At 31.8% G+C, this 26,002-nt stretch overlaps 1 protein-coding gene across 1 annotated transcript; it reads left to right on the top strand.

The window, feature by feature from the left end:
• The first annotated feature begins 283 nt into the window (after positions 1-283).
• LOC119839108 (NGFI-A-binding protein homolog) lies at positions 284-26,002 on the top strand. The gene is made up of 8 exons (XM_038365306.1): positions 284-615; positions 19,190-19,291; positions 21,302-22,047; positions 22,905-23,032; positions 23,598-23,664; positions 24,648-24,706; positions 24,979-25,054; positions 25,579-26,002. The coding sequence occupies exons 1-8, from the start codon at positions 492-494 to the stop codon at positions 25,696-25,698; spliced, it is 1,422 nt and encodes a 473-aa protein (XP_038221234.1). The 5' UTR covers positions 284-491; the 3' UTR covers positions 25,699-26,002.

The following is a 26,002-nucleotide window of genomic DNA, read 5'->3' as shown; positions in this document are numbered from 1 at the left end:
AAATTATAGTTATAAGCTCGGGCAATATAATTACAGCGCCGATAGAAGCGAATCATTCCTTGAACCGTCTCGCGATCAATAAATGCGATTAAAAAATTTCAAAGCGACCCTCATGCAAACCCTTTCCGTCCCTTCACATAAAGACACCACCGTACATTAATAGAAATTCGGTTATATCCTTTTTTATGTGAAAGTGTGGGTCGCTTGGAGGGGCTGTGGGGTGCTGGGCGGGGCGTTGCAGCTGCACCGTAGGGCTCCGCTAGCGACCCGTAGCCTTCAGTCGCGCTGTTCGCTTCGGCAAGCTAACGTTGCTGCGACTATCCGAACGCATCCGCGCGCGCCAAATTCATTACGAATTACGAACGCGCAATCCATTTTCATATTTCGAATTTAAAATTTGTCACATTTTTTATTTTTAGATTATAGGTATTTTGAAACTGTGTTTCGATATGTCAAGTTGACAGAAAATAGTTGTAAAGTTTGGCGGGTTAATGTGTGCGAGTGAGAAGGGGGATATGGAGAGCCCGGGCGAGGAAACGGGACGCCCTGCGCACCCCCCCGCCCAGCAGCCCAACGGCTCCAATAAGATAATCGGAAGGAACGTGAATGGGACCAGTAAGTCACAATTACTTTTTAATAAGCTTTTTTGATGCCCAAAAATAGCATTGCATAATTAATTTGTGAAACATTTTAATATCAGACGCCATTTCTGTAGGAGATAATTATTGCCACAATGTTGTATTTCGTAGAATCAGCGGTGATTAATTAGTACTTAATAAAATGCAACACCTAAATTTTAAAAGAAAAGAAGTCGGTTAATAATTAATTAATGTTACCAGCTATTGTGTACTATTTCAATATATACCTATTATACCAATTGAGGCTTTTGTGTAAACAAAATATATACCTACTTAGTTTTCATAATTAATACAAGCAATGAATTTAAAATTTCAATTGCATACAAATACGAAATAGAATCAATTTCTTCACAGGGTAAGTGCATTGCTACCACAAATGATATTCTAGTAAAATTCTTTATAAAACATAAGCAATACATGTTTCAAATATGGTTACATGAGTTCTTATAAAATATATTTAGGACGTACTGAAATGATAAATATTCATTTTCATTGCCGGTTAAAACTTAAAAGGAGAACAGCTTGATGTCAAAAAACTCGCCTCACCAAGTGTTTCATTAAAACAATTGCAGTTTTTGCGCTGCGTCTTTATCATTTCTTATATTTGTTGTTAGTTATGGTTAATTGTAGTCTGGAACACTAATGATAAATAAATTTACAATGATTAATTTCTACGCTATTATGTATAAATACGGATATTTCAGAGACGTACAGTTTGTGAATCTGTGTGCTTCTCACGCTGTGAAGATGTAGAGGAACTCCTGGATCTACTGAACCGAATTCAAAAATTCTTATCACGTTATCAGCGAGTGATACAGACAGGTTTTATTTTGTTGTTATCGCGTGTCAACCCGAAGGGAGCCGGGTCGAGTGGACAGAATTCTATAATTTTATTTAAAAGTTATATAGGCTACATTTCGCAAACTTATTATTTCAGTAATAAGTTTATACTTATACCTAACTTTATTTTTAGCTTAGTATAACCTAATTGTTTTATTGTTTACAAAATTAATGAGTCATATGGCCATTTATATCATCATATTAAATTACGGTATCGCTAAAGCTATCTTTGTTAAAATAGTAAAAAATTATAATACTTTGAAATATTTGTTAGGTGTGAATATTTAGATGTGTATTTTTATTTAATATTTATGACGGTATTTTTAATTAATTTGTGATATCTTCGATGGTACTTTGGGTTATTTAACTCCGGAGTTTAAGCAATTTGTTCGTTTAAGTACCTACCTATTCTTAAGTAGGTTTACTGTCTTTCTTATGAGAACCAGTAGTCTTTGTAGTAGTTATTGTCTTTTGTATATAAATATTTACCGCAATAAGGTGAAACAAGTTCTAGGTAGGCAAACAAATTTTTGAAATTTCATTTGTAATAAATCAAATTTATATAAATTTGATTTATTACAAATTTTAATAAGCGTATATACGCTTATTAAAATTTTACAATAATTACATTTTTAAAATTATAAATTGAATGATTTATTTAGCAAGACCGTTAACATAGCTGATACATATTAATTGTATATAAATTGGAATTACAATTAATGTTTAACTTTGTGTTTAACACTAGCAACTTTAGGTACATAACTTAAAAATTTAAATTGTGTTAAAAGAAATAACACTTGTTACTAAAAATGAAACTGAAACATATTTTAGAGATTTTGAGTTACTAGCTGTTAATGGTAAAGAATAAGTCGTTATACCTAATGATTAACATAGCCATTATAAAAAATAAATATTAATAAAGCTTTAACGAACATGAATTAAATAAGAAAATAAAACATTTTAATTAACGTACCTCGCGCGTTCATAAAAATCTGTCAAATATGGCAGCACCAAATGCAAGTTGACGTATCACATAAATGAATAGCGCATTATGGCGGGAAAGTCACAAGAAAATATTACATACGAATCGCTCTCATCGCAAACGTACAATCTTTTTGCATCGCTGTACAAAAACGCATCGATTCAAAGAAACGCACGATGGGATTGGAAGCCGTTACCGGCGTAATTTGCGTTTTTACTGAACCACCGGGGCCCGCTTTGTCTTCGCGATGGGAGTTTTTGCGCGCGCCTTAATGGTGTGCGCGGGAAAACCTTTATGATACTTGATAGTTGATAGCGATTGCAATTCTTATGTGGCGACTGCTGCCGTTGCATGCTAGACACATCTCAGGTCAGATCGTTGCTTCGTTAATTAGAGGTTAGCCAATAAACACACGTGGATGGCACGACATGGGGCTTTGAGATATCACTGCTTAATATGGAGTTAAGTGTGAGCTAAAGTGGTAAACGAACTTTAATTACAAATAGTTTTGAAGTTAAAGTTAAACGATTTTTTAGTTTTCTGTACGCAAATATAATTTAGAATACAAATAACATAATACTATGGTGTTATTTAAATATTTTTATAATAACTACGCAAGCTGTTCGTGCTAAAAATACTAGTATAGTATTATATAATCTGTGGGTAATTGTTATAGAAGCTAGCTTATAAACACAGCTCTTGTTTAGTTCCCATAGCATTACCTATATTATCTGTGGTAAAACCAATCACGTTCTAATATACTATATATGAATAACACATTATATAGTAAATAAAGTTTGTAGATAACATTTTTATTTGTTTGAATCAGATGTGTTATAAAGATTGATTAGTAGGTAGGTACACATCGTTTTTATAAAATATACATGTTATTTAAGTTTATTATTGAATTAATTAAGTAAACGTAAAATAATACGTAAAGTTTATATATTATTAAGTTTTTATATTATTATGATATTGAAAAAAATTTCAAAGTATCAAAACGTGTTGTGAGATGCAGTGACGACAAAAACTGCATCTAGCGTATAGAGTGTGTTATAAAAACTGAGCTAGAAAGGAGGAAAACTGCATTACAATATAATGTTTTATTCTTGATGACTTATTGCTATTGGTGAGGAATTAACAATTTTGATACTTATAAAATTTTAAGTTAAGATAAAATATTCTGGCTGGAGTTTAATTATAGATAATGTATTTTGGTGCAGTGAATGTATTTTATATTTTTATTTTTACAGTTGATTCTTTCTATCTACGTTCATACGTTGAACCATTAAGCATATTACATCTCTTTTTGATTTTGTTTAAGGTTTCTTTAATAGAGTAGATATGTAGATGAAGATCAATGTGTTTGGTGTATTTTATTATATTTAATGACAATTAAGAATATATATTATAAAATTTAGTTATTATTTCTTACATATCATAATACAATACTAAAAAGAAAAAATATCACTGATTGCTTGAGAAAAAATTCCAATAATTATTTTAATGAAAATTTCGAATACAATAAAAACTCACGAATCACGCTTTTAACCAGCATAACCTAGAATTATAAAATGAACAATGAAGTATGTCGACTAATATGTTTAATATAAAAACAACAAAACGCATTAACTTGGTAGAGGGAAGGAAAAACCGTGGAAATGCGGGAAAAACAACGCTCACATGCAGTTTACAAAAACTCACTATTGTGTAGTGCACTCATTGTGGCAATGAAAAAAAAACAATAGCTAATTTATGGTATTGCTAATTGGCAAAAGACTATAACGGAGTTTCTATGTCTTTGAATAAGATGAAAAATTATGTTAGGTAGTTACATTCGTTAAATAATTTATATAAACGCAAGAAAATTATTTTTTTATACACGCTATGAAAAGAAATTATAAAATATCTCAAGAATAATATTTACTTTAAGGAATGTATTTAAATATACTCATGTACCACTTTAAAAAATTAAAAACAACGTTCCCGCTGCGTTCAGAAATGTATAAAACGTTTCTTTACAGCCGGAATTTATATATTTTGAATGCAAACCCTCATACAGCTGACCTACAGAATAAAAACATCTTTTATGCAAATATTTGAATAAAATGCAAACGTAAAAACATATCTTGAACGTACTCAGCTGATAATAACCTGTGCCATAACTACGTAGACCGTCTGAAAAACGGAGCGGAATAAAAATGGCGGCGAGAAAAAGCGCGCGGAAATTCACATGCGGTTCTGTAGTTTCCAAATTTACTTTTAATTAGAAAATGAACTCACAAGTCGCCATACGATTATGATAGGACAGAATTAATATATACATAAAATTTTTAATGTTACAAATTATTTCTTATAAGTAATATTCATTAATGTTAATTGTATAATATTTTAATAAGTAGATACTTATATAAACATAGCGAGCTATACATTTATAATCGAAATACAATTAATTATTTCATTGTAAGTTAAATTTACGAAATAAAAACAAAAATAAAATATAATTCAAACAAAAATACTAGAAATGATATACAAACTTTTAATTTCCTTCCCAAGGATCTCCATTTAGGCTGTACATTCATTCTATACAGTTTTTTAGCCTTCCAGACGGGCCGGAGCCAGCCGCAAAGACATTTATGAGGGACGTATACAAAGTAGCTTGAAGGAAAATTCAATTTAATTCAAAAACTGTTTGTTGTATCTGTAGCATAAGTGACTTCATTAAACGTTTATTTAATTGACTTGACTTTACATTTGTTCTCATGTCTGACGTTGATTATTTTATTAATTCCCTTTTTCTTAAAAAGGCAACAGATAAACAACGGAAAACACAGCGATTGAAAAATTCTGCTAAAAGTTGTGTCTAAAACATGCTTACATAATAGTATTAATTATTATTGTACAATATAAGTGATGGAGAATGGAGATAAGTTTTCAATTTAAAATATCATCCTTGTATTCTTTGATACTATAAAGAAAAACTCGTTGTTTCAGTGTACGCTGTTTTAATATTTTATTAAGTTGATAAACATTTGCTTTTTATTAAGAACGCTTTAACCTCAAAGACTGTTTTTTGTGTTTTTGATGTCTACCCGTTTAAAAAAATCTTTTTACGTTCCAACAATGGACGCGGTACGTATGCAAATAATTTCTTTGTCTTTTTTAATCTATGGTAGCCATGAGGCATCTGTCATATCGCATCTTACGCGCGAAAGAAACTGAATGACTTGTTTTTTTAATTGTCTGTGGTTTGTCGAGAGAATAAAGAATCGTTCACTAATGTTTAGAGATGTTTGATTCACAAGAAATTGAGATTAGCATTTCACATTTGAGAATGGAATTTGTTTCATTGATCATTAGAAAGAATTTAGAAAGCGTTTAATAATATAACCAAAGCCCAATTCCTGTAATAATTAAGGATAATGTGATGATAAAATTAAAAAAAAATGTATTTCTTTCTTTCTCTTTGTTCGTTTATTTGCTGATTGACTTGTCAAATTCAAATACTTGAAATTTGTATAGGATATCATGTTAATTGTTTTTATTTAACGCAAAGGTTGAGAAATAAAGAGAGTGAAATTATAGACATACTAGCTGCACCCGGAAAACGCTGTCCTGCCTTACTCTTATTATTTAGGGGTATGAAAAATTGATGTTGGCCGATTCTCATAGATACCGGATAAGCACAAAAAATTTCATCAAAATCGGTCAAGCCGTTTCGGAGGAGTACGGCAACGAAAACTGTGACACGAGAATTTTATATATTAGACTAGATCGGTAAATACTAAATAAATTTAAATTAATTTATTTACATAATATGATATCAAAACAATATATTGAAATGTTTTAATGTTCATAACAATCTATGTATCGAGGAGTTCTTGAACATATAAAACTCACACAAACATAAAAGGTCGTAAAAAAATCTACTAACACAATCTTTGCAAGAATTTAGCTAAAATTTATTTTAAGTTTCGTGCAGTTATATAATTTAATGTACAGCATACAATAAAATTAATAGTTCGCTTTTTGTCCACATTCACAACCTGCTTCGCTTCTTTTGATAATGAAATGTATAAATGTTTTTTCTCAGCTTGAATTTTCATGAGCTCAATATTTATAGAGTCGCAATTATGTGGTCCCTCGCGCCCTCGCCATCCACAATATTAACGCAAAAAATGTCAGCATATTCTCCTATCGAATTTGTGTTTTTGTACTGTTAATTCCACACATAATGGTTGGAGTCAGATGATTGTAAGAAATCTCGGAATTTAAGCGAGTTCAGATAACGTTTTTTGGGGGTCCGTTTGAATTTCAGATTTGACCAACGTATGGGACGCGGGTGATGTTTTTAAAAATCTTTACCGTAAGAAGTACATTATGCTTATATTGAATGTTCACTCGATAATACGTCTTATTATTATAGGAATTCCAAATGTTATAAAAGAGATTTATATTTAAATTTATTTATTTTGGTGGTCAAACTACACCTGAAATGTAATTTCTTATACCGTATATGAATAACGAGAAATAAAAATCAGAATAATAAAATTCCTCCATATCTGCATACACATACGACCATGGCATTTAAATTATTATAGTATTCGTATAGTGTTATGTTATCTGTGAAATTCACATGCTTACTGTTATATATCAAGAAATAGCTAATTAAAATCTACAGAACCTTTATAGCGTGAATCAAAATCAGACATTGTCTTATCATTTTTTATTAATCGCCCGGAACGCGGCGACTTTGGAAGTTTTTGCAAACCCCATGAAAACCATAATGGCATTTTATCGAGTATAATTCTGAATCGTTTATTATTAATAATGAGACTTGTTTTCGATAACTTGAAAAAAAAAATAACATTTGCTGTTGACGATTTGATTTACATAAAGATAAGGAAATTCTAATGAATTCATGTAATTGAAATTTACAATGTAAAGGTGTCGATTTTTGTAAGTTACTTAAATTTTTAATTTCACGTAGAAGCAGACACATGATAGGGATAATAATAATTTATTTGTAAGGACAACATTCAGCTGATATAAATGTTGATTTTTACAGTTTCAAACACGTTTCAAATGTCATACAGTCAGTCTGCATAGTATACCTGAAAATTAAACGTAGATAGATTCTTGCTCCCAATAAAGTCATGTAACATCCAAAGAACGTCTGGCGTTTCGTTCCATGACATGTCTTCATACAAAAACGTGAAATAAATATGTACATTCATTTAAAACAGTCGTCAAATTGCACATGCATCTGCAATTTGGCGGGAAATTTTTTTGCAACAAACTTTTTTTTTAATCATACAAGATTGTTAATAGACTGGAAGTGGGTCGCGTCAATCATTAACGCGGGAAAAAAATTAATGGCGCTTATGTTATAGCCGTTTCCATGTATGGTTTAGTCTCTAGTGTGAACAAAAAATATTAATGCTTTTTATGATTTCACAATTATGTCTGTCTTGAAATGAAAATTGTTAATGTTCTGTTTGTAGACCCGTTTGTGAAGAATGCGTTTTTGTGTGGAGTTTGTTTTTTCGTTTGTAACATTGTCGTATTACTTTAAATCAATTAAAACAGATGGAGGATCAAAAATTGATAATAGATATAAAAGCTACTTGAAAAAGTTCAAATACATCACGTGTGTATAAATAATATCCAAAAAATTGGCAGCGCTGATTTTCAGTGCTCTTTAAATGCTCACTCGAAAACCCACGAAGTACTGTCCAATGTCCATAGTTTCAAAATCCATCGAAACAATACAATTTACGTTTATACTTACAGTGCATATATTAAATTACTGCTACGATAATAAGAAAAGGGAAATGAAACACTAAAATGCAAAAGGTATAAAAATAGTATGATTATACAAAGATAGCTTTATAGTAAAGTAATAAAGCGCTGATGTGACTCTGAAATCGAGCATTTAACACTTAACCTGGTATGGTGTTGCCAGTGCAATATATGGTGTTAAGTAATTAGTTGGGACATTTGAGTGATAGATGGTATTCTTTAAGAGAATGTATATTATGATTTTATTTATTAAATATTTCTTTATTATTAGGCATTTGATGTATTATAATATCGTTTCTCCATACATTTGCTCACTGTAAGATCTAAAAATATTAAATTGGCGCCATTTTTGCGTGACTGGTTTATCTTTACATATTAAAGACGTGTAAAAAACTGAACCCTTCCGCGTCCACCGTGATTTGAAGGAACGGACAAGTCCGATCTAATCTCGGCAGCTGCTGGGCAGATGTTCCTCACCTTTGACGGACAAACGAAATGACAGACCCACATTTATGCCCCTTTCAAAATTATACCCACACGACCTAAAACTACGATTCAATTTTGATTGTATATTCGACGAAGATAACTATTCCTTAAGGGTAAAACGAAATGCTATTCAAAAATGGAATTTATTGCGTAATATAAAGATTTGTTTAATGTTGTCTGTGGAAAGGTCAAAGACCTTTGATACAGATACAACCATTGTTTACTTTTTTGACAGGTGTCGACAATTGATTTTTGACAGATTTAAGTTATAACTGGGTCATTTGAGAATATTGGAGATTAACAATGTTTTGTTAGCGATTTAATAACATTTTGTTGTATTATTACACTTACCTATAAATATCTCAATTGACATTTTATTTCTCTCAATCTATAAAAAATTCTTAAGGGTGATAAAAAACTAAGCTATAGTTTGATCCAACGCATGTTTTCATAAGCTATTAGTTATACACAAATTTTACATAATGAAACTCAATAAAAAATTGATAAATAGTTATGGAAGTTAATGTAACCCTTTAACTTTCAATTTCTATATTAATTAATTAACGACCACAGCACATGTTTTGACTGTCCATTTTCTACGCTTTCTCTAAGGTCTACGAATACGCATAGATTAGTCAAGTTAACCCTTTGCCACCTGTTGCATTAAAAAAGCGTCAGTTGTATTTTCCCGCTCTTTTTTGACACCGACTACCATAGAGATTTGTTTTATTTCTTTTTAATTGTCAATTTGAGTTGTGGGTGAGGATGTGTTTTTTACGGGTTAAATGATTTTACCGCATCGGAAATAACATGTGTCTTTCGAATTCATTTGTCATTAAATTTAATTTTTGAGGTTCAGTAATTTGATTTTGATAGATTTGTATTTTTATGTCGCATTAAATCCAGGAAATACTTAAATGTTTAGGTTTCATCGGTTCGATTTAAAAATATGCCATTGTGATATCATTCAGTTGAAATTATTTGTCAACACAAATAAATAAACATATGTTATAATATTATGTTCAAGTATATTGTTGAAAAATAACTCAAATTTCTCTCATCTATATGGATTTACGTTACCTATTCCGTAAAATATATTATGTCATTTTATATGCGCGTTGTATTGCCCTACAATATTATCAGATTTAAAGTATATCATTGCAGTAAATAAAATTACTGTCAGTTTGCCAATTAATTATTTACAAATTCACACGCGTGCGCTAACAGGGCGTAGTGGACGAGGGAATACCTAACATTCCAGCGTAGGTCTTATTATATGATGTAAGGACTGCCTTGTTAGCCTTACGTTAAACATGCCGAATAGTTTATGTAGGTACAAAAACAATTAGGATTTTAACTTTCACCTTTTTTGGATAATTTGGGTATCAGCAAGTGCTATTTAACTCAATCGTTTGTTTTTAAATAAAATATACTCTCAGGTTGTCAAGAAAATACTTTATTACAATAAAAATATGAATTAACAATGTATGCAAGTACATGCAGGTCATGACATACATAAAATTACAAAAAGCACCGTGAGAACGCAGCTACGGCTATTGTTTTGTGTCTGTTTTTTTCTTACATCACCTGTAGACGAGGGACACAGAGGGAGGCGAGAGGGCAACGTAAAAAACTTAATGATAACTCAGTGATTTGAAAAAAGATCATTATTCCTTCTTATACTCTATGTTTATTTGAATCGAATAAGATTGATTTTTCTATCAATATAATGTGTTAATGGATTAATAAAAACTTTTCTCATGGAGTTTTATTGGTGTGTAGGTACAGGGTTTCTTTGCGTAATATTTTTTTTTTAAATTAGTTTTTATATAAATTATAATACTGTAGTGTCCTTTTAAATCTGCTGAAAAGCTGTTTATATTGTATTATGGTATATTTATGTACGCAAGATTATTAGCAATTTCTGGCATCACTCCATTCATTAACAGCACACCTTTACTTCACAATCAGATAATCCCTTTTTATCGGAGATCGGGGCTATTTATTATACATACTTGAGCAATATCTCTTTTTGTGAAGACAACTGTCCACTCGCGACCCCATTTTAATATTTTTTACGAGACCTCCATACAGTCCTCTTTTTGTCTATGGTCATGTTTGATGTTCTCACGGAAGAGGTTGGAATCAGATTGAATGGACGCGAAGAAAAAATACGGAAGGGTTGCCAGTATTAAAATTATAAGTTTGTTTTAACCGTAAGGTGCCGTCTGTGGGAATAAATGACCCCAGTATTTTGACTTCCGGGAAGATGTATAAATGGCCTTAATGAGAGGATGTGGATGGATAAAAAATGAGTGGACCATACGTCAGAATGGTTAAGTAATTGAAAGGTAAATTCTTTATGTCGTACATTGTGTCCGTGGCCGTATGACAAGTATTTAACAAGTTAAATGCTACAAGTAGCAGAATGCCAATACATGTACAAAAACTTTGTATGAATACGTAAAAAACTATACATGTAGGGAACTACATAGTTAATGAGAAAGATAGTAAAAATAGAACTAGTGTTTTGTACATAGTCTAGAATCTAAATATGTTCCATTTAATTGACTTTCAACTTGATGTTTCTAAATTTAATACAATTTAAACTATTGTTGTCTTCTGCATCAAATATAATTCAATTCTTCAATATTATTTGTGTACTAATGTTATTTAGCTGACGATTATGATTTTAGATAATATTAAACCTGTAATGTTTTTCTAACACGAGACAATAATAATAAACTGATATTTGTTGTAATTGTATAACGCTGCGCCCAAGTGCCGGTATGTAAACATACTGCCGGCCGGAGTGACCGAGGGGTGCAACCCTTTGACTGACAGATGCCGCGGCAAGTATAGGGTTGGAATGTTCTAGATCTTAGTCACTGCAAGTTTTTGTTTAACCTCTTTTGTGGTTTAATGGTTTAGTCTTCTTAAACCGACTTTAATTCGCTAATTGCTAAGATATTTTTTATGACTTGGTAATGTTTTTTTAAGGATTAATAGAGTATATTTGGTTATTTAAAAAAATGTTAATATACATGCGCTTGAGTACAACAGTTTTACTTAATAACACAAAAAAAAAAATAATGACACTTTTTTATTTTTTTAATATGACCTTTAATTTATGTAAAGCAATTCTTTAACTTTCACTTATTTTTTTAAATTTTTATATATTTCTTAAAAAAAAAAAAAACCAATTTAAACTACAATTACTATTCTACTAACATTACTATAGCGTATTATTATCATGTGAATCTACGTTTATTTGAAAGAAAAATTTAAGTGACTTCATAACGAATTTTTACAATTTTCAACCACTGACAGCCCTATCCCTTCCAAAGCTGTAGGGTAGTCAGAACAGCCCCACGTAATTTACCCACAGTTATTCAATAAAAAGTGACGCGTAGGTGAGGTGCTAACGACAGAGCTCCAGGCTGAAAGGTGGCAATTAGACAATTTTTATAATAATGAAACATGTGTAAAGGTTCTAAGTGGCGCTCCGGGCGAAATTATAAATGGTTTCTTTTAGCACTTATCCTTCGGTTATCTTTTGTTTTTGTTCGCGTTATAGCTTTTTTGTGAAAAAATAGGCTTTTTAAAGCACAGCCATACTGCTATGTCACAATTACGGCAATGTCACGTTGTGAATAGTTTGTAGTAACTTCTTTATTCTATTCTACTGCTACTAACTAATAAGACATAATTAAAATCGAAGATCTCCAAAATATAGTCTACTTAGTGCAATATAGTTTACTTTTACTGTGAAAGTTGTTCCCCCAATTCAAAATATCACGAAAAAACTATCCCCTGTCATTTCTTTGCACTTAAACTATCTCTATACCGAATTTCATCTAAATCGGTTCAGCCATTCTTGACTTATAAATAGTGCAACTACCACGATTTTCTTATTATTACATGTTATTCGATCCTTTATAAAAATTAAAAAAAAAAAATTATTCATTTGATTATAATGTACATTCCTTATCTTAGAATGTACAAAGAATTAAAACATTATTTTTCTGAGTAAAAATTGTTCAATCCGATTGAAGTTTTTTGCTGTTTTTTAAACGAGGTCGCAGGGAGATAAATATAGCAAGTTCACTAGTTCAAATGAACACTAGGGTCGGGGCTGACCAAGCGCCTTTGTTTGTTTAGGGCTGCCACAAATGTTATTATTGAAAAATAATACTTTGTTCGAAGCATTTGGACAAAAAGTCTCATAACTACTTAACAATTGTGTGACTTTTTGACCAGATGAAATCAACAAATATCTAACTTGCGTAAATAACATTTATTACTTATATGAATCTTACAAATAAAACTTAAAGAAACAAAAACATTATTAGTAATATCTTTAATTAAACAGCATCTATACCTATAATCTCTTGTGATTTCAATATTATATATTTTTAAGATTAATGTGTAAATAATTGAAATAAAAATGAATAAAATACATTAAGTGGCAGCCCTATATTTTTGTATGTCAGGGGAGCAAGAAGGGTCGGCTTTTTTGCTGACCCCGTGAGGGCCAACTGATTGAAACTTGTAAGCTTCGAGGAAAAAGCTTCTAGACGGTAGTTATAGCTAATAAACCGCACCTTATTGTTTTAATTATTACTGAATGATACACCTATATTAAATTCTTCTCATATGAGAGCTATTAAAGTTTGAACCGATAATATATAATTATAACAAAAGAAAAATACATTCCAATTTTGTCAATTTGTCATTATTGTTAAATGAGTCGTCTTATCTCATGTATTTTAGAATGTTTTCTCTGAATTCATTCATAATTTTTCTATTGTAATAACGTAAAAGAAGAGATTCTGAGAGTTCGGTCCGTTCCTAATAAATGGTAGGTTCCACTGCCATGCATTGAATATAATATTGATTATTTTTGCCTATATGATGAATCAATATTATTCAATGATATAAATTACATACAAAAACGTTGTTTGTAATATATTCGTGTTATTATAAACTGAAAAATTCTAGAATGGGATCATTTTCATAACTCAAAATCTTTAAAGAATACGATATACATTTAAAATCGTATTCTTTAAAGATTTCATTTATAAATCGTTTATTACGACGAAAATTATTTGAAGTGGTGAATCTTTGTGCTCTACGTATCTAGTACCAGGCTATAATTAATTAGGTCCTATCTTTTTCCTTCAAATCCTTAATTACGATTACGATTCATTAATAATACGTGAATACAGAAAATATCCACATTCTCAAATGGAAGAATGATGTAAATTATCTCATTCGCTCGTATCATCATCATCAGCCCATACATGTTTCCACTGCCGGGACACAGGCCTCCTATGAGGGTTCAGGCCGTAATCCACCACGCTGGCCAAGTGCGGGTTGGCAGATGTCGCATGTCGTAGAACTTTCGAGTCGATTTGCAGTATCTCACTCGCTCGTATACATGTACGTATACGTGAGGAAATTATTGAATCCTCAAGATCCCATTCAGGATAATAAGGTCAACTCATGTTGACTCAAATTGTTGAGTTGTCGCCGATCCTCGATAAGTGAACAAAGTTTGTATGAAGACTATCCGTTAAAAGTGGACCAACATGGAGTAAAGAAGAGCATGTTATAATATTTACAATTTATTATTTAGTTTTTTTTTTTTTTATGTCATAGCGGGCAACTGGGCTGGTGGTTCGCCTGATGGTAAGCGATCACCACCGCCGGTTTTCTGTGGGGGTGTGGTACTTCCCCGGTGCGAGCTGGCCCAATTCGTGCCGAAGCGTGCTCGACTCCCACAATAAAGTTACTGTTGTCTTACGTAGAATTTTGAAATTTTAACGCTAATGAACGCGAAATTAGGTAATAGTTTAATAAATTATCTCATAGGAGGCCTTTTTTAAAGTGGGGAAATATTGCATAAGATATCCGATATATGAAGCCGTAGGTTATGTCGGATTCCTACCGACTAAAACCCCACTGTGTTCCGACGCGCTGCTTTAGGCGGGACTGCGGTAATACATTGTACTCTACCGCATGTCCTCGTAGCAGGCCTGTGTCCCAGCAGTGGGAACATGTATGGGCTGATGATGATGATCGTTATATTTTCTTTTTTTTACTTTATAGCAAAAATGGTGTCTATAATTATACTTACTTTAAAATAAAATCTAGCCAAATCATAATAACAATACATTCGAAAACACATGTCCATCAAAAACTAATTTCTTTATTGTGTTTGATTAACCCTTCGCTCCGTAATTACAAAACAGATGCAACACTGATTAATTATTAGAAAAAAGTAGTGTTGCCACCTGCCGAAATATCACTTTCGATCGCGTTGAAAAAAATATAAAGAGCGCCGAAAGTTTTTATGGGTCAATTTGGTATGTAAATCGGCCAGTCACTACGATACGGATGTTATAAGAAACAAAGGGTTGTGTTAGTAGCTGTGAGATAAAAATGAGACTGTATAGAGGACATAGCGTGCCCGTATATACTGTTTATTGTAATTGTTCTTAGTAACAGTGTGCAGTAGAATGTAGAGCGGGTAATTATTATTGGTAAATCATAAATGCAATATTTTTTTATTAAGATAAGTCATATCGAATATTATTGTAATTGTGATGATGTCACGATTTCCCAACCTTAATTTTATTTACATTGACATAAAACGCACATAACTATATTTTGTATCATTGGACATTAGATACAGAATAATAGGTTCATACGTTATTTAAAGGAAATCCGCGTAGAATGAATTATAGTCTAAATCAATTATTGAAAAAAAAACTTTAATTGTGAAATGTAATTCTAATAATAAGGTATCCAATAAAATTATATACATTTTTTTACTTAATCTTCCAACTTAAATTCTTCACACGAAAGATAATCCCATAGACTCAATGTACGTTAGAAAACCTGTAAACATTAATATTCATACAACGTATTACGCATATCAATCACCACAAGTGATAATCACTTAATCAAATGCATGATCACATCCGCCGTCTTATTCTAAACGTCACTGTCATTAGCGGTTTTTTTGCAATAGCAACTCACTATTCAAATTTCGAATAATAGAGTTTTGTCTTTTTTTTGTTTATCTGTGAAATGACTGTAGCGTGAATGAGATCTTATGCGCGGTCATAGACAAGGGGAGCGAGTTTTTTTCTAAGACAGGAAGATGGGCCCTAATTACTATCGTATTTGTATGGTATCTGAATTAGCTGTGTTTCGCACGGTATCGTAATGCACGTGTGTTTGATATGATGCGGTAATAAGATAGGTAATTACTTTTGTAATTCTAATTTTTGCCTCATTGGGTGCGTTGATGAAGAACTGTAAACTTGTTTCTATTATTAACGGACTATGGATCGTATGAGCGTTTGTGTGTAAAATTAATTTCAATATAAGACTGAATTTTTAATCTAGTGACTACAATTACCTACAAAGACCTACAATTTTAAAACGGAAAAGTTGAAGTCTATGCATGCTCTAAAATGTGTACTAATTTGTATTACAATGCTCATTTAAGACATTATGTATAATATTCATCATTGGTTAATTGTATAAAATTTTTCAAAAATTATTTAACTAACATTTAATTAGTACATTTTTTTAAATAACATCAAAATATTAATACATAATTCTGTCAAGGTCATCGACATCTCTATGAAGTACTCTATGTATATTTAAAATGGGACTCATCCACAACAATTTTTTATAAAAAAATCGGCTAAAAATCAATGGAGTTACCAAGTAACAAAGTTTAAAAAAATGCAATCTAATCGAGAACTTCGTTTTTTAGGGCGTCGGTTAAAAAAAAAATTATATTGAGTAAATTACCATGCGAAAAGCTAAACTTAGTCCATAACTCAAAAGCCACCAACTTAATAATTAAATACATTAAAAACTATCAGCTTTCTTATTTAAAATCCGTAATTATCATAAATTTTATTGAATCCCCACAAAATATAAGAGTTCGTATAAAAATATGTAGCTTGGAAACACTAACTCATCGTACTAAAGACGATACCAAATTCCTGAGATCTAGCAATTGAATTTCTAATAATAGCTTGCCAACAACCAATAGAAGAATTGTTATCTAATTGGGATACATATTTAAAGATCTATCGAAATTCATACATACAAAAGGTTATTAATTTCGGATTGTTATGCAGAAACATGCAATTATCAATATTATATTAAAATGTAATTGACTTTGCAATTTATTACACCAATTTATTAAAAACTTATATGCTCGTATCAGGACGTATTATATTTATATTTATTTGCCGTAAGCATAAGCTTCCGATTAACTGTTGGCAAATTCTCCTTTGCATATTCCAAAACTATATTAGACTTAAATTTATACTTTTTATCACTGACTTCAAAAAAGGAGGTTACGTGATTTGACTGTATTTTGTTGTGTTTTGCCTTATAACTTTATAATGGGTGAACCGATTTTGATGATTCTTTTTATATTCAAATGCTGTTACTTGTCATGTGGTCCCATTTGGTCTAGTTCTGAGAATTTACAGACGGTTTAGTTATTTTGTTAAAAATTATATAATTATGTTTCTATATGACTGTCCATACATAAATATCGTTTAACTGTCAAAACATTGCAAAATATTTACAATTCTATCCCGCTTAATATCATAATCCTACTAAATATTATAAATGCGAAAGTTTGTAAGGATGTGTGTGTGTGTTTGTTGCTCTTTCACGCCATAATTACTGAACTGATTGCAATGCAATTTGGTACGTAGATAGCTGGATAACTGGAATAACATATAGGCAACTTTTTATCCCGATATTCCTATCAGATACGGACTTACGCGTGTTAAACCGTGGGGTGCATCTAGTACTTTATATATCTAGAAAAATAAATTTACCTGGTAACGCATTTCAATTCAGAGTTTTTAATCATAAACTTTATTAGCATCAACGTTAACCGTCTAGAGTCTAGAATAATTCTTGTGAATAAATTCCATTGTTAAATCTGAGTTCATAAAAAGAGGAACTCTTAAAATTTTGTTAAAAAAAACAACTCTTAAAAACATTATTTACATACGTGCAACATCTTCAAGACAACAGAAGTTGTTATCAACAAAAAATTAAGAGATACCGTGAGACATGCATAAAATTAAGTTTTTTTGTGTCAAATTATTAAAAGCCGAACACGAAAGACTACGTGAGTAATTTTTTAAAGTGAAAAATTAAAAAAAAAGACAATAGAGTTGCCATGTGGTCGCTTCACACCCCTTCATCTAGTTAAAATATGATTTGCATATTGCATCGCAGTGGCGATTTTTTATGCAAAAAGATTATGCAAATGTGTTTTTTGGACATCGCGGCGTAGTGAGAACTGTTTTTTTTGTTTGAGAATACTTTCTTTGGTTAAAAAAAAGTTAGGAACAATTTTTTTTTATTTGGTTGCATTCAATTCACTTGGGAAAAATTTGAATGATGTAGATTGAATTACGTGCGTTTTGTATATACTTAGAGACTAGACTTTAAAAAATAGTAGCCTACAAAATAAAAACTTAATTTAGGGGATTTTTAAAATGGAATGTATTATCAAGATTCGTGGACAAGTATTTCAGATAATTATGTAGCTAAACTTTATAGTTAAATATATAATGAAGTAAAAATATTTAATATGATACGTACACAATAATAAACTTTATAATAAAATATACATTCTACCGTAATCCGCATAGTTTCTTCTATATAATATTATAAATAATGACACTGCAAAAAACATGTAACGTATCAGTACAAGATACATCATAAAGCTATTTATTATTTTTTGTTATATGTATTTTACCTGCAGGGGTAGAACGTCACACCCCACATTTTTTCTATCCACAAAAACCAATAGTGTTCGAGGGTTAGTTTTTGGGGTGGCAACATTTTTTATGTCTTTTCTATGATCAATATTTTTCCGTCGCATCGGCGGGAACGCAACCGGTTTTAACAAAAGGGATCTTATGTATTCTTATTCATTTTTTCGTACCGTAACGGTTGAAACGATTCTTTTCGGTAATGCGAGGGTTGATAATAAAAGGGGTGTTTTTTTGTGCCGCACGCGATTTGAGGCAGAACGAAAATTATTCTTTGCACGCACAACGTCTGGGTTTAAATTTCGAACGATTTTGAATCGATTTAAATATGGCTGTCATATTTAAATGAAATGTTTGAATTCGCATGATTAAGCGGTTTATATAATTAATTATAAAATGTATATTTAATTCGTGATCTTGTTCGTTAATTATATGTTTCAATATGGAAAAATTATCAACTACTGATACTTAGAAACTAGTTAGGTATATAATACTAATCATTCAGAACTTACCCTTTTTTACAATAATTCTGCGATTGAAGATTAATATCATTTTTAAACATCTCATTTTTGTGAAAAATATATAACAGATTTTATATAATTTTTCAGTGGTTGTCACATCAGCGCCGTCGAACGAAGCAGAGTTACAACTATATAGAGTGATGCAACGCGCCAGTCTTCTAGCCTACTACGATACTTTACTAGAAATGGGTAAACATTATGCTCTAAATAATATAAGTCGAAAAATACTTTCACACAATAGCACAATATGCCTTCTATTACAGTTATTATATGTAAAATAACAAAAAATAGATAAAATAAGTAATTTATCTTGATATTATAACTCTACATCTACGCTAATATTAGTTAGTCTTTTCAAATACATATGTATATTTTATAAGAAATAAAGTATTTTCTTGTGTTTGGTTTTACGCGAGTATTATAAATTTAGAAATTAAAAACTTTTTAACGGATTTTAAACGCGATTTATTCATTATATTATTAACCCGACGTTTCGAACACCTTACAGCGAGCGTGGTCGTCCCGTGACCGTGGTTAAAAGCGAGCGTGGTTAAAATCCGTTAAAAAGTTTTTAATTTCTAAAAGAAATAAAGTGTTGAAATAAGTTAATTAAATAAGAAATGCCAAAGTTCAATGATTGAATGAATACGACAATACGAATTTTGATGAAACTTGGTTCTGCGCGTATCAGTACAAAATGCTATAGAAATACCGGCTTTTGCCCTTTATTTCATACGCAAACCAAATCGAGACAAACCTAGCTAGTTCCCTACACTTAATATTTAATTTGCAGGGTGTCTGTTACACGAGGTATAAAAGTAAATATTACATTAAACATTTCGAATATTTATACTAATCTATCGGTTCGGAAATCAGGGATATATATACGATGGATATATGCGAGATCCAACGGTGATAGATTTTTTTAAATCATTCCATAAATTCCTGACATAAATCGAACAAACTCTTCTCTTCAATCTTCTTTATCTTCTTTACAAGCTATGTTAAGAAGAAGAAATGGTTATGGTATGGTATGGTTATGGTTAATTGACAAAATATAAACCATTTTACGTAAATCAATTTTTAGTAAAAGTGCACGAAAATATATATATATACTAGCTGCGCCCCGCGGTTTCACCCGCGTAAGTCCGTATCCCGTAGGAATATCGGGATAAAAAATAGATGTTGGCCGATTCTCAGACCTACGCAATATGCTTACCAAATTTCAGAGGAATCGGTCAAGCCGTTTCGGAGGAGTATGGCAACGAAAACTGTGACACGAGAATTTTATATATATAGATTTTTGTATATTTTTACCGTAAACATAAGAAATTATATATACAAGTTATTATATAGGCAATAATTTGCATTAAATAATTAAAATAAATGTTTTTGCTACAATAATTGTCTTAGGTCACCTGGTTTGAATCTAAGACCTTACAATTTACCGAAACATTTTTCATTCTAATCTAGATCCAAAATGTACGGGTTAAATAATAAAATATTTATTCGTTCCATTTCTGCTAAATGCTAACAAGTTCTTGAAAACGAATCAGACACCGCTTTCTTAATTCGCAATCCTATAAAAACAAAAACTCAAACATCGTAGGAACACCGAAAAAAATTGCTTCCCATCATCTTCGGAGAAAGAAATCAAAAAATTTATTTCCATAAGCGAAAAAACTTCACTGGCAACTCATGCAAATTCGTTTTTTACGTTTTCTCTATAATGCTGGCAATTATCTAAGAAAAAAACGTTAAGCAAGGGTTCGGCCGGCGGTCTTAGCTCTTTTGTTTTTTTTTCTCTCGAAAGATGGTCACAATATATTAACATAATCAAACGAAATAATATAATCGTGACAATGGGTACGAAACGAACTTGCACCGACACACGTTTTGCATATTAATGTCGTTAAGAAGATTAAAAAAGTGCTCTAAGATTGAGGATAAAGTTACTATGAAACGTTTTTAGGAAGCGTATTCTAATTCAATTGTTTTCCAATGACGTACGAAAATACAGTTTTATGAGAATTATTACTTAAATGTCTGATTGTACAATGCAGACAGCAGAATTGTTATATTATAAGTATACTTTTACTATGTAGTATGAGTATAATATGGAATTTCATGACAAGTTCATTGTGAATTATTTTATTAACTGAATGACCCGTTTAAATTTGGTTAATTATCTCTTTTTAGGTGGCGATGATGTCCAACAGCTTTGCGACGCGGGCGAAGAAGAATTTCTAGAAATTATGGCACTCGTTGGTATGGCATCCAAGCCCCTTCACGTCAGACGTCTCCAAAAAGCGCTGCAAGAATGGGTCAATAACCCCGCCCTCTTCCAAATACCAATTGTCCCAAACATCTGTCCCACCGAGAACCCCTTCATCCAATGCAACCAAAGACTTCTCAATATGCCTACAATCCCCAATCTTCCTCGTACCGTAGCCTCTCCAGATAACAATAGACCCATGTACAGTCCTTCCCCTGGCGCTCCCGAAAACAGCTGTGGTTCAACCACATCAGCTGCGAACGCGAGTCCTGTCCACCAAACTAGCACATTTACCAAAATAATTCTACCTTCCTCCCCTGCAGCAAGCGCTACAACTCCCGTACCTCCTACGAGATCTTTTTCACCGCAATCTGTTCCACCAGCTTCATCCGGCTCCAGTCCGAGTTCTGTGTCCCCTCTCCTAACTCCGGTACTTTTAGACGTTCATGTTCAGAAGTTAGCAGCTGCAGCTGAGAAGTTAAGCAAGCATCTACCACAGCTGGAGCCGAAGCCGCAGAACACGAAAAAGAAGATGTGTAAAGACTTGGAGTTAGTGATGATGATGCCAGAGTCGGATCCGAGGAGAATGGAGGAAATACGGAAGTACGCAGCGATTTACGGGCGATTCGATTGTAAGAGGAAGCCGGAAAAACCGTTGACATTGCATGAGGTGATTATTAAATAAAACTAGAATCTCTTGTTAATTGAAATTCGGCCTTCATTATGTAAAGATAACATCATCTATAAGTAATAAAAATTGATAAATTTTGTTAATATATATATGATCTACAATTTTGGTCTAAACTTACCGTTTCGGTGCAAATTACGAATAATTATATTTTTACCTTTGAATTTTTTAAATAATTGAATTCAAATTATTTTTACTCATTCCATTTTATATGTTTTATCTATATTTATTTATGGGATTTTTTGTAGCATTCCTCTTCATTTTATCCAATTTGATTGTCTGTCCAATTGAATGCATCTAAATTATATCTTCCAACAATTTTATTTGTCTGTGTTTAATTTTATATAACTTATTTCAAATTAAGCGATTCTATATATTTATGGAATCTTCTAAGACAATAATTGTATAATATTATGCATTTAAATAATGAGATGATTGAAGCGAAATTCCGCCGTGATTCAATTATATGGTCGACAGGTCGACATTAATTGCTTTAATTTATCTAATAAATAGTTAATTGCTATTGTCTGATTTAATCTTAATCTTGTATTTCACAGGATTCAATTAAAGGTTGAGTTAATTAATAAAAATAAATCCCTTTGTTTTACCTTCGTTAGGCATGAGTTATCATAAGTTTGATCGGTTTTAAAATTTCAGGATGTTTCAGTTAGATAAAAACTGATTTACGGAAGTGTTAAATAGGCTATCTCACTATGAGGGACCTTATTAGCCGCTATTAAATAATTGCCGATTGTCATTAAGATTGAAGAATTAGGTCTTATATACATAAAAGTTAATATGTTAGTTAAATTATCTGCTAAGTGTTTATCTTAACACAGGTGATGGTAAACGAAGCGGCGGCGCAGATGTGCCGCTGCGTGCCGGCGCTGCTCACGCGCCGGGACGAATTATTCCCTCTCGCGAGGCAGCTCGTGAGGAGGGCTGGACTACATTATTCTAAACATGGGTAAATACTTTGTGACTATTTTGATGCTATGAATGTAGGTAAAACGTAAATTATATAATTAGGAATTGAATAGACTTCTTGTAATTTTAATTGTCTTATAAAATACAAAAAAAGTAAATAACGTAAAAATCTGTGGCAAAGAACCAACGGTGCTGCTTCAAGTTTAGACGAAATCTCTCGTTCAGCGCTGGTTTTAACATAATTGAAAATAGATACTACTATGATCCTGAATTTATTTACTCCCCCCCGGTATAGTAAATATCATCTCCAATACAAATGTATGCAATGTACCTTACTCCCTATATGTATTTCAACTAATACGCTACAAGTGCACTTTGTGGTATTCTATTTTCTTTTTTTTTATTGAAAACTAGCTGCGCACCGCGGTTTCACTCGCGTAAGTCCGTATCCCATAGGAATATCGGGATAAAAAGTTGCCTATATGTTATTCCAGTTATTCAGCTATCTACGTACCAAATTTTTTTGCGTGAAAGAGCAACAAACATACACACATTCTTACAAATTTTCGCATTTATAATATTAATAAAATTATAATTGTTTTCAGGTTACCCCCCACGCCTTCCGCAGAGGACCGTGACGAGGACGAAACGCCCACAAAACGACCGCGACAGGTCACCACGCATGTAGACCTCACCGCTGTATCTGATTAGAGCACTTTCCAATTAATCCTCTTAATCGCTCGTCGGTTGGAACTAACCCGCTGCCTTATTAGAACTTCCTTCCTATTAGATTCTATTATTATCTATAATCATTAATTTACCGATGGAACTTTTTTTGTAGAGCTTTTAAATTAAGCTATTAATAACATTTCATACTTAGATGTTTTAGTCAAAATTTAATTTTAATCTTTATTATCCAGTTATAATCTTATTGGGCGTGAACGAATGCTATATCATAAATTCAATTGAATGATATGCAAATAAGTAGTTTTGAGTAAAAAAAATCTTTAATACAAGTTTATCAACCGAAGGCGACCTCATACAATTAAAAGAGTTGCCCCTTTTTTTATATTTATTTTGAATTATCAGATCAAGAATTGCTCCCTGTGCAACGCCAAATTAAACGCTGAACTTGTGTTCCTGTCTATTACTCTATGAAGCATTTAAAATGAAAGCAGATTAATGTAAATTATCTATTTAGAAGCATTAATTATGAATGTAATATAAATATTATGCGGTAAGGCATGTGATACTTCATAAAACGCTTTCTTAAATTCTTATGCAAAATTTTACTTTCCAACTAACCGGTATTGGTATTTCAGCTGCAGTAAGTATATCCCTTGCACTTAAATTATTATCTTCTTGCATGGTTATTTTATATATCATTACATAACGTACATCTAAATGTCTATAATTCTTGCACACATACTAATTGATGATTTCTTTGTGTGTACGACTTATAATCATTTTGTTGGTGTAAGGCAATCCTAATACTTTCCAATTATGTTTTAATCAATAATTTTTGAACACTATGAATACATGTATCATTTAGAAGTAAAAAAATATTTATTTTGTAATTTTTCAAAATTATTATTCTAATGTACTGCATAATTGAAAGACTTTTTTATTTGATTCTGAAACAAAAATTTCTACAGGAAGGGGAGGAAGGTGTCCGAGCGAGCCCTGATGCAGCACGAAATGCATCAAACCACAGGTAAAAGATAAAAACATTATATTTGTATACTTATTTAACTAACTGTACTGAAAACACAATTTTTTATTCACTCCCAGTGTATATTATTAGTTTCATAAATAATAATTCAGCACTATAGATGTTTAACTTCAATATGCATACTAATATCATGTTTCTTATTTATTGTATTTTTTGTTCTATATTTTTTTGTACCTTTGTATGTTAAGTGTTATGTTCCAAATTAAAACCACAAAATTAGTGAATGTATTTCAAGTGTCATATAAAATTTCCAGCTGGTGGGGCATGAAGACAGAGAGCGACGACGCAGACTCCAGATGTTCGTATTCCAGTGCTAGCACTCCACCACCGGTATGATCTATTATATATAGTAAACTAAAAAAAAATATATCCAGAAACAAATGAATATGTTGCAGACAAAACCCGTTTACCGTTAGAACGCGTTTTCCCTAGTTAGAAGTAGTTGTAATTAAACACCTTTGTTACAAATAGTAACTACAAATTTGCCGCGACATGACTGTATTTCATTCTGTGTGTAATTTCTCGTGTCTCAGATTCAAATGCCGTACCCCTCGGAAACGGCTTTACCGGTTCGAAATTTTATATGCACATTCGTACATACAGCGGGTCTCAGAATTGGTCGTAATCTGTTTCAATCCATCTCGAAAAGAACTTTCAAATATTTTGATGATTCTTTTCTTTATCGCTTCCCGTGTGGTTCCATTTAAATTTAGTCTAGATCTGATAATTTTCAAATTAGACCAAATGGTCTATTTGAAAACTGATATATTTTTTCAAATCGGACCAGCAGTTCTTGAGTTTAGCGCGTTCAACCAAACAAAGAAACTCATCAGTTTAATAATACCTTCGTCCAGGACACGGACGAGTCCCGGCCGCAGGTGGTGGCGGCGCGCGGGGACAGCATCATCGCGGTCGCCAACCCCGCGCTGCAGCCGCTGCCGCCCCCGCACCCCGCCAGGAACCACTCCAACTGACCGACACAGGCGAAGTGACATCAAAGTCAAAGTTAGGGTCGCGGTCAAAGTCAGGTATACAGCTAAAACACGACAATTTATATGAAAAGTCAAAGTTAAAGCCACAGTCACAATTACGCTACTGAAATACGTATTTCTTATAATTATAATATAACATACGACACAAAATAATAAATAAAGACAAAGATAATTTAAAGACCGATCAATATTAAAGTGAATGCATCTAACAAAACTGACTTATCCTACATTTCTTAATTCATAAGTAAAGTCAAAGTTACGGTCAAAGTCAACAAGTTAAAGTAAA

This window comes from Zerene cesonia, unplaced genomic scaffold (assembly GCF_012273895.1).
Source record: "Zerene cesonia ecotype Mississippi unplaced genomic scaffold, Zerene_cesonia_1.1 Zces_u008, whole genome shotgun sequence".
Lineage (NCBI taxonomy): Eukaryota > Metazoa > Arthropoda > Insecta > Lepidoptera > Pieridae > Zerene > Zerene cesonia.
The sequence above is the reverse complement of the archived record's forward strand: the minus strand, read 5'-3'. Positions and strand labels throughout refer to the sequence as shown.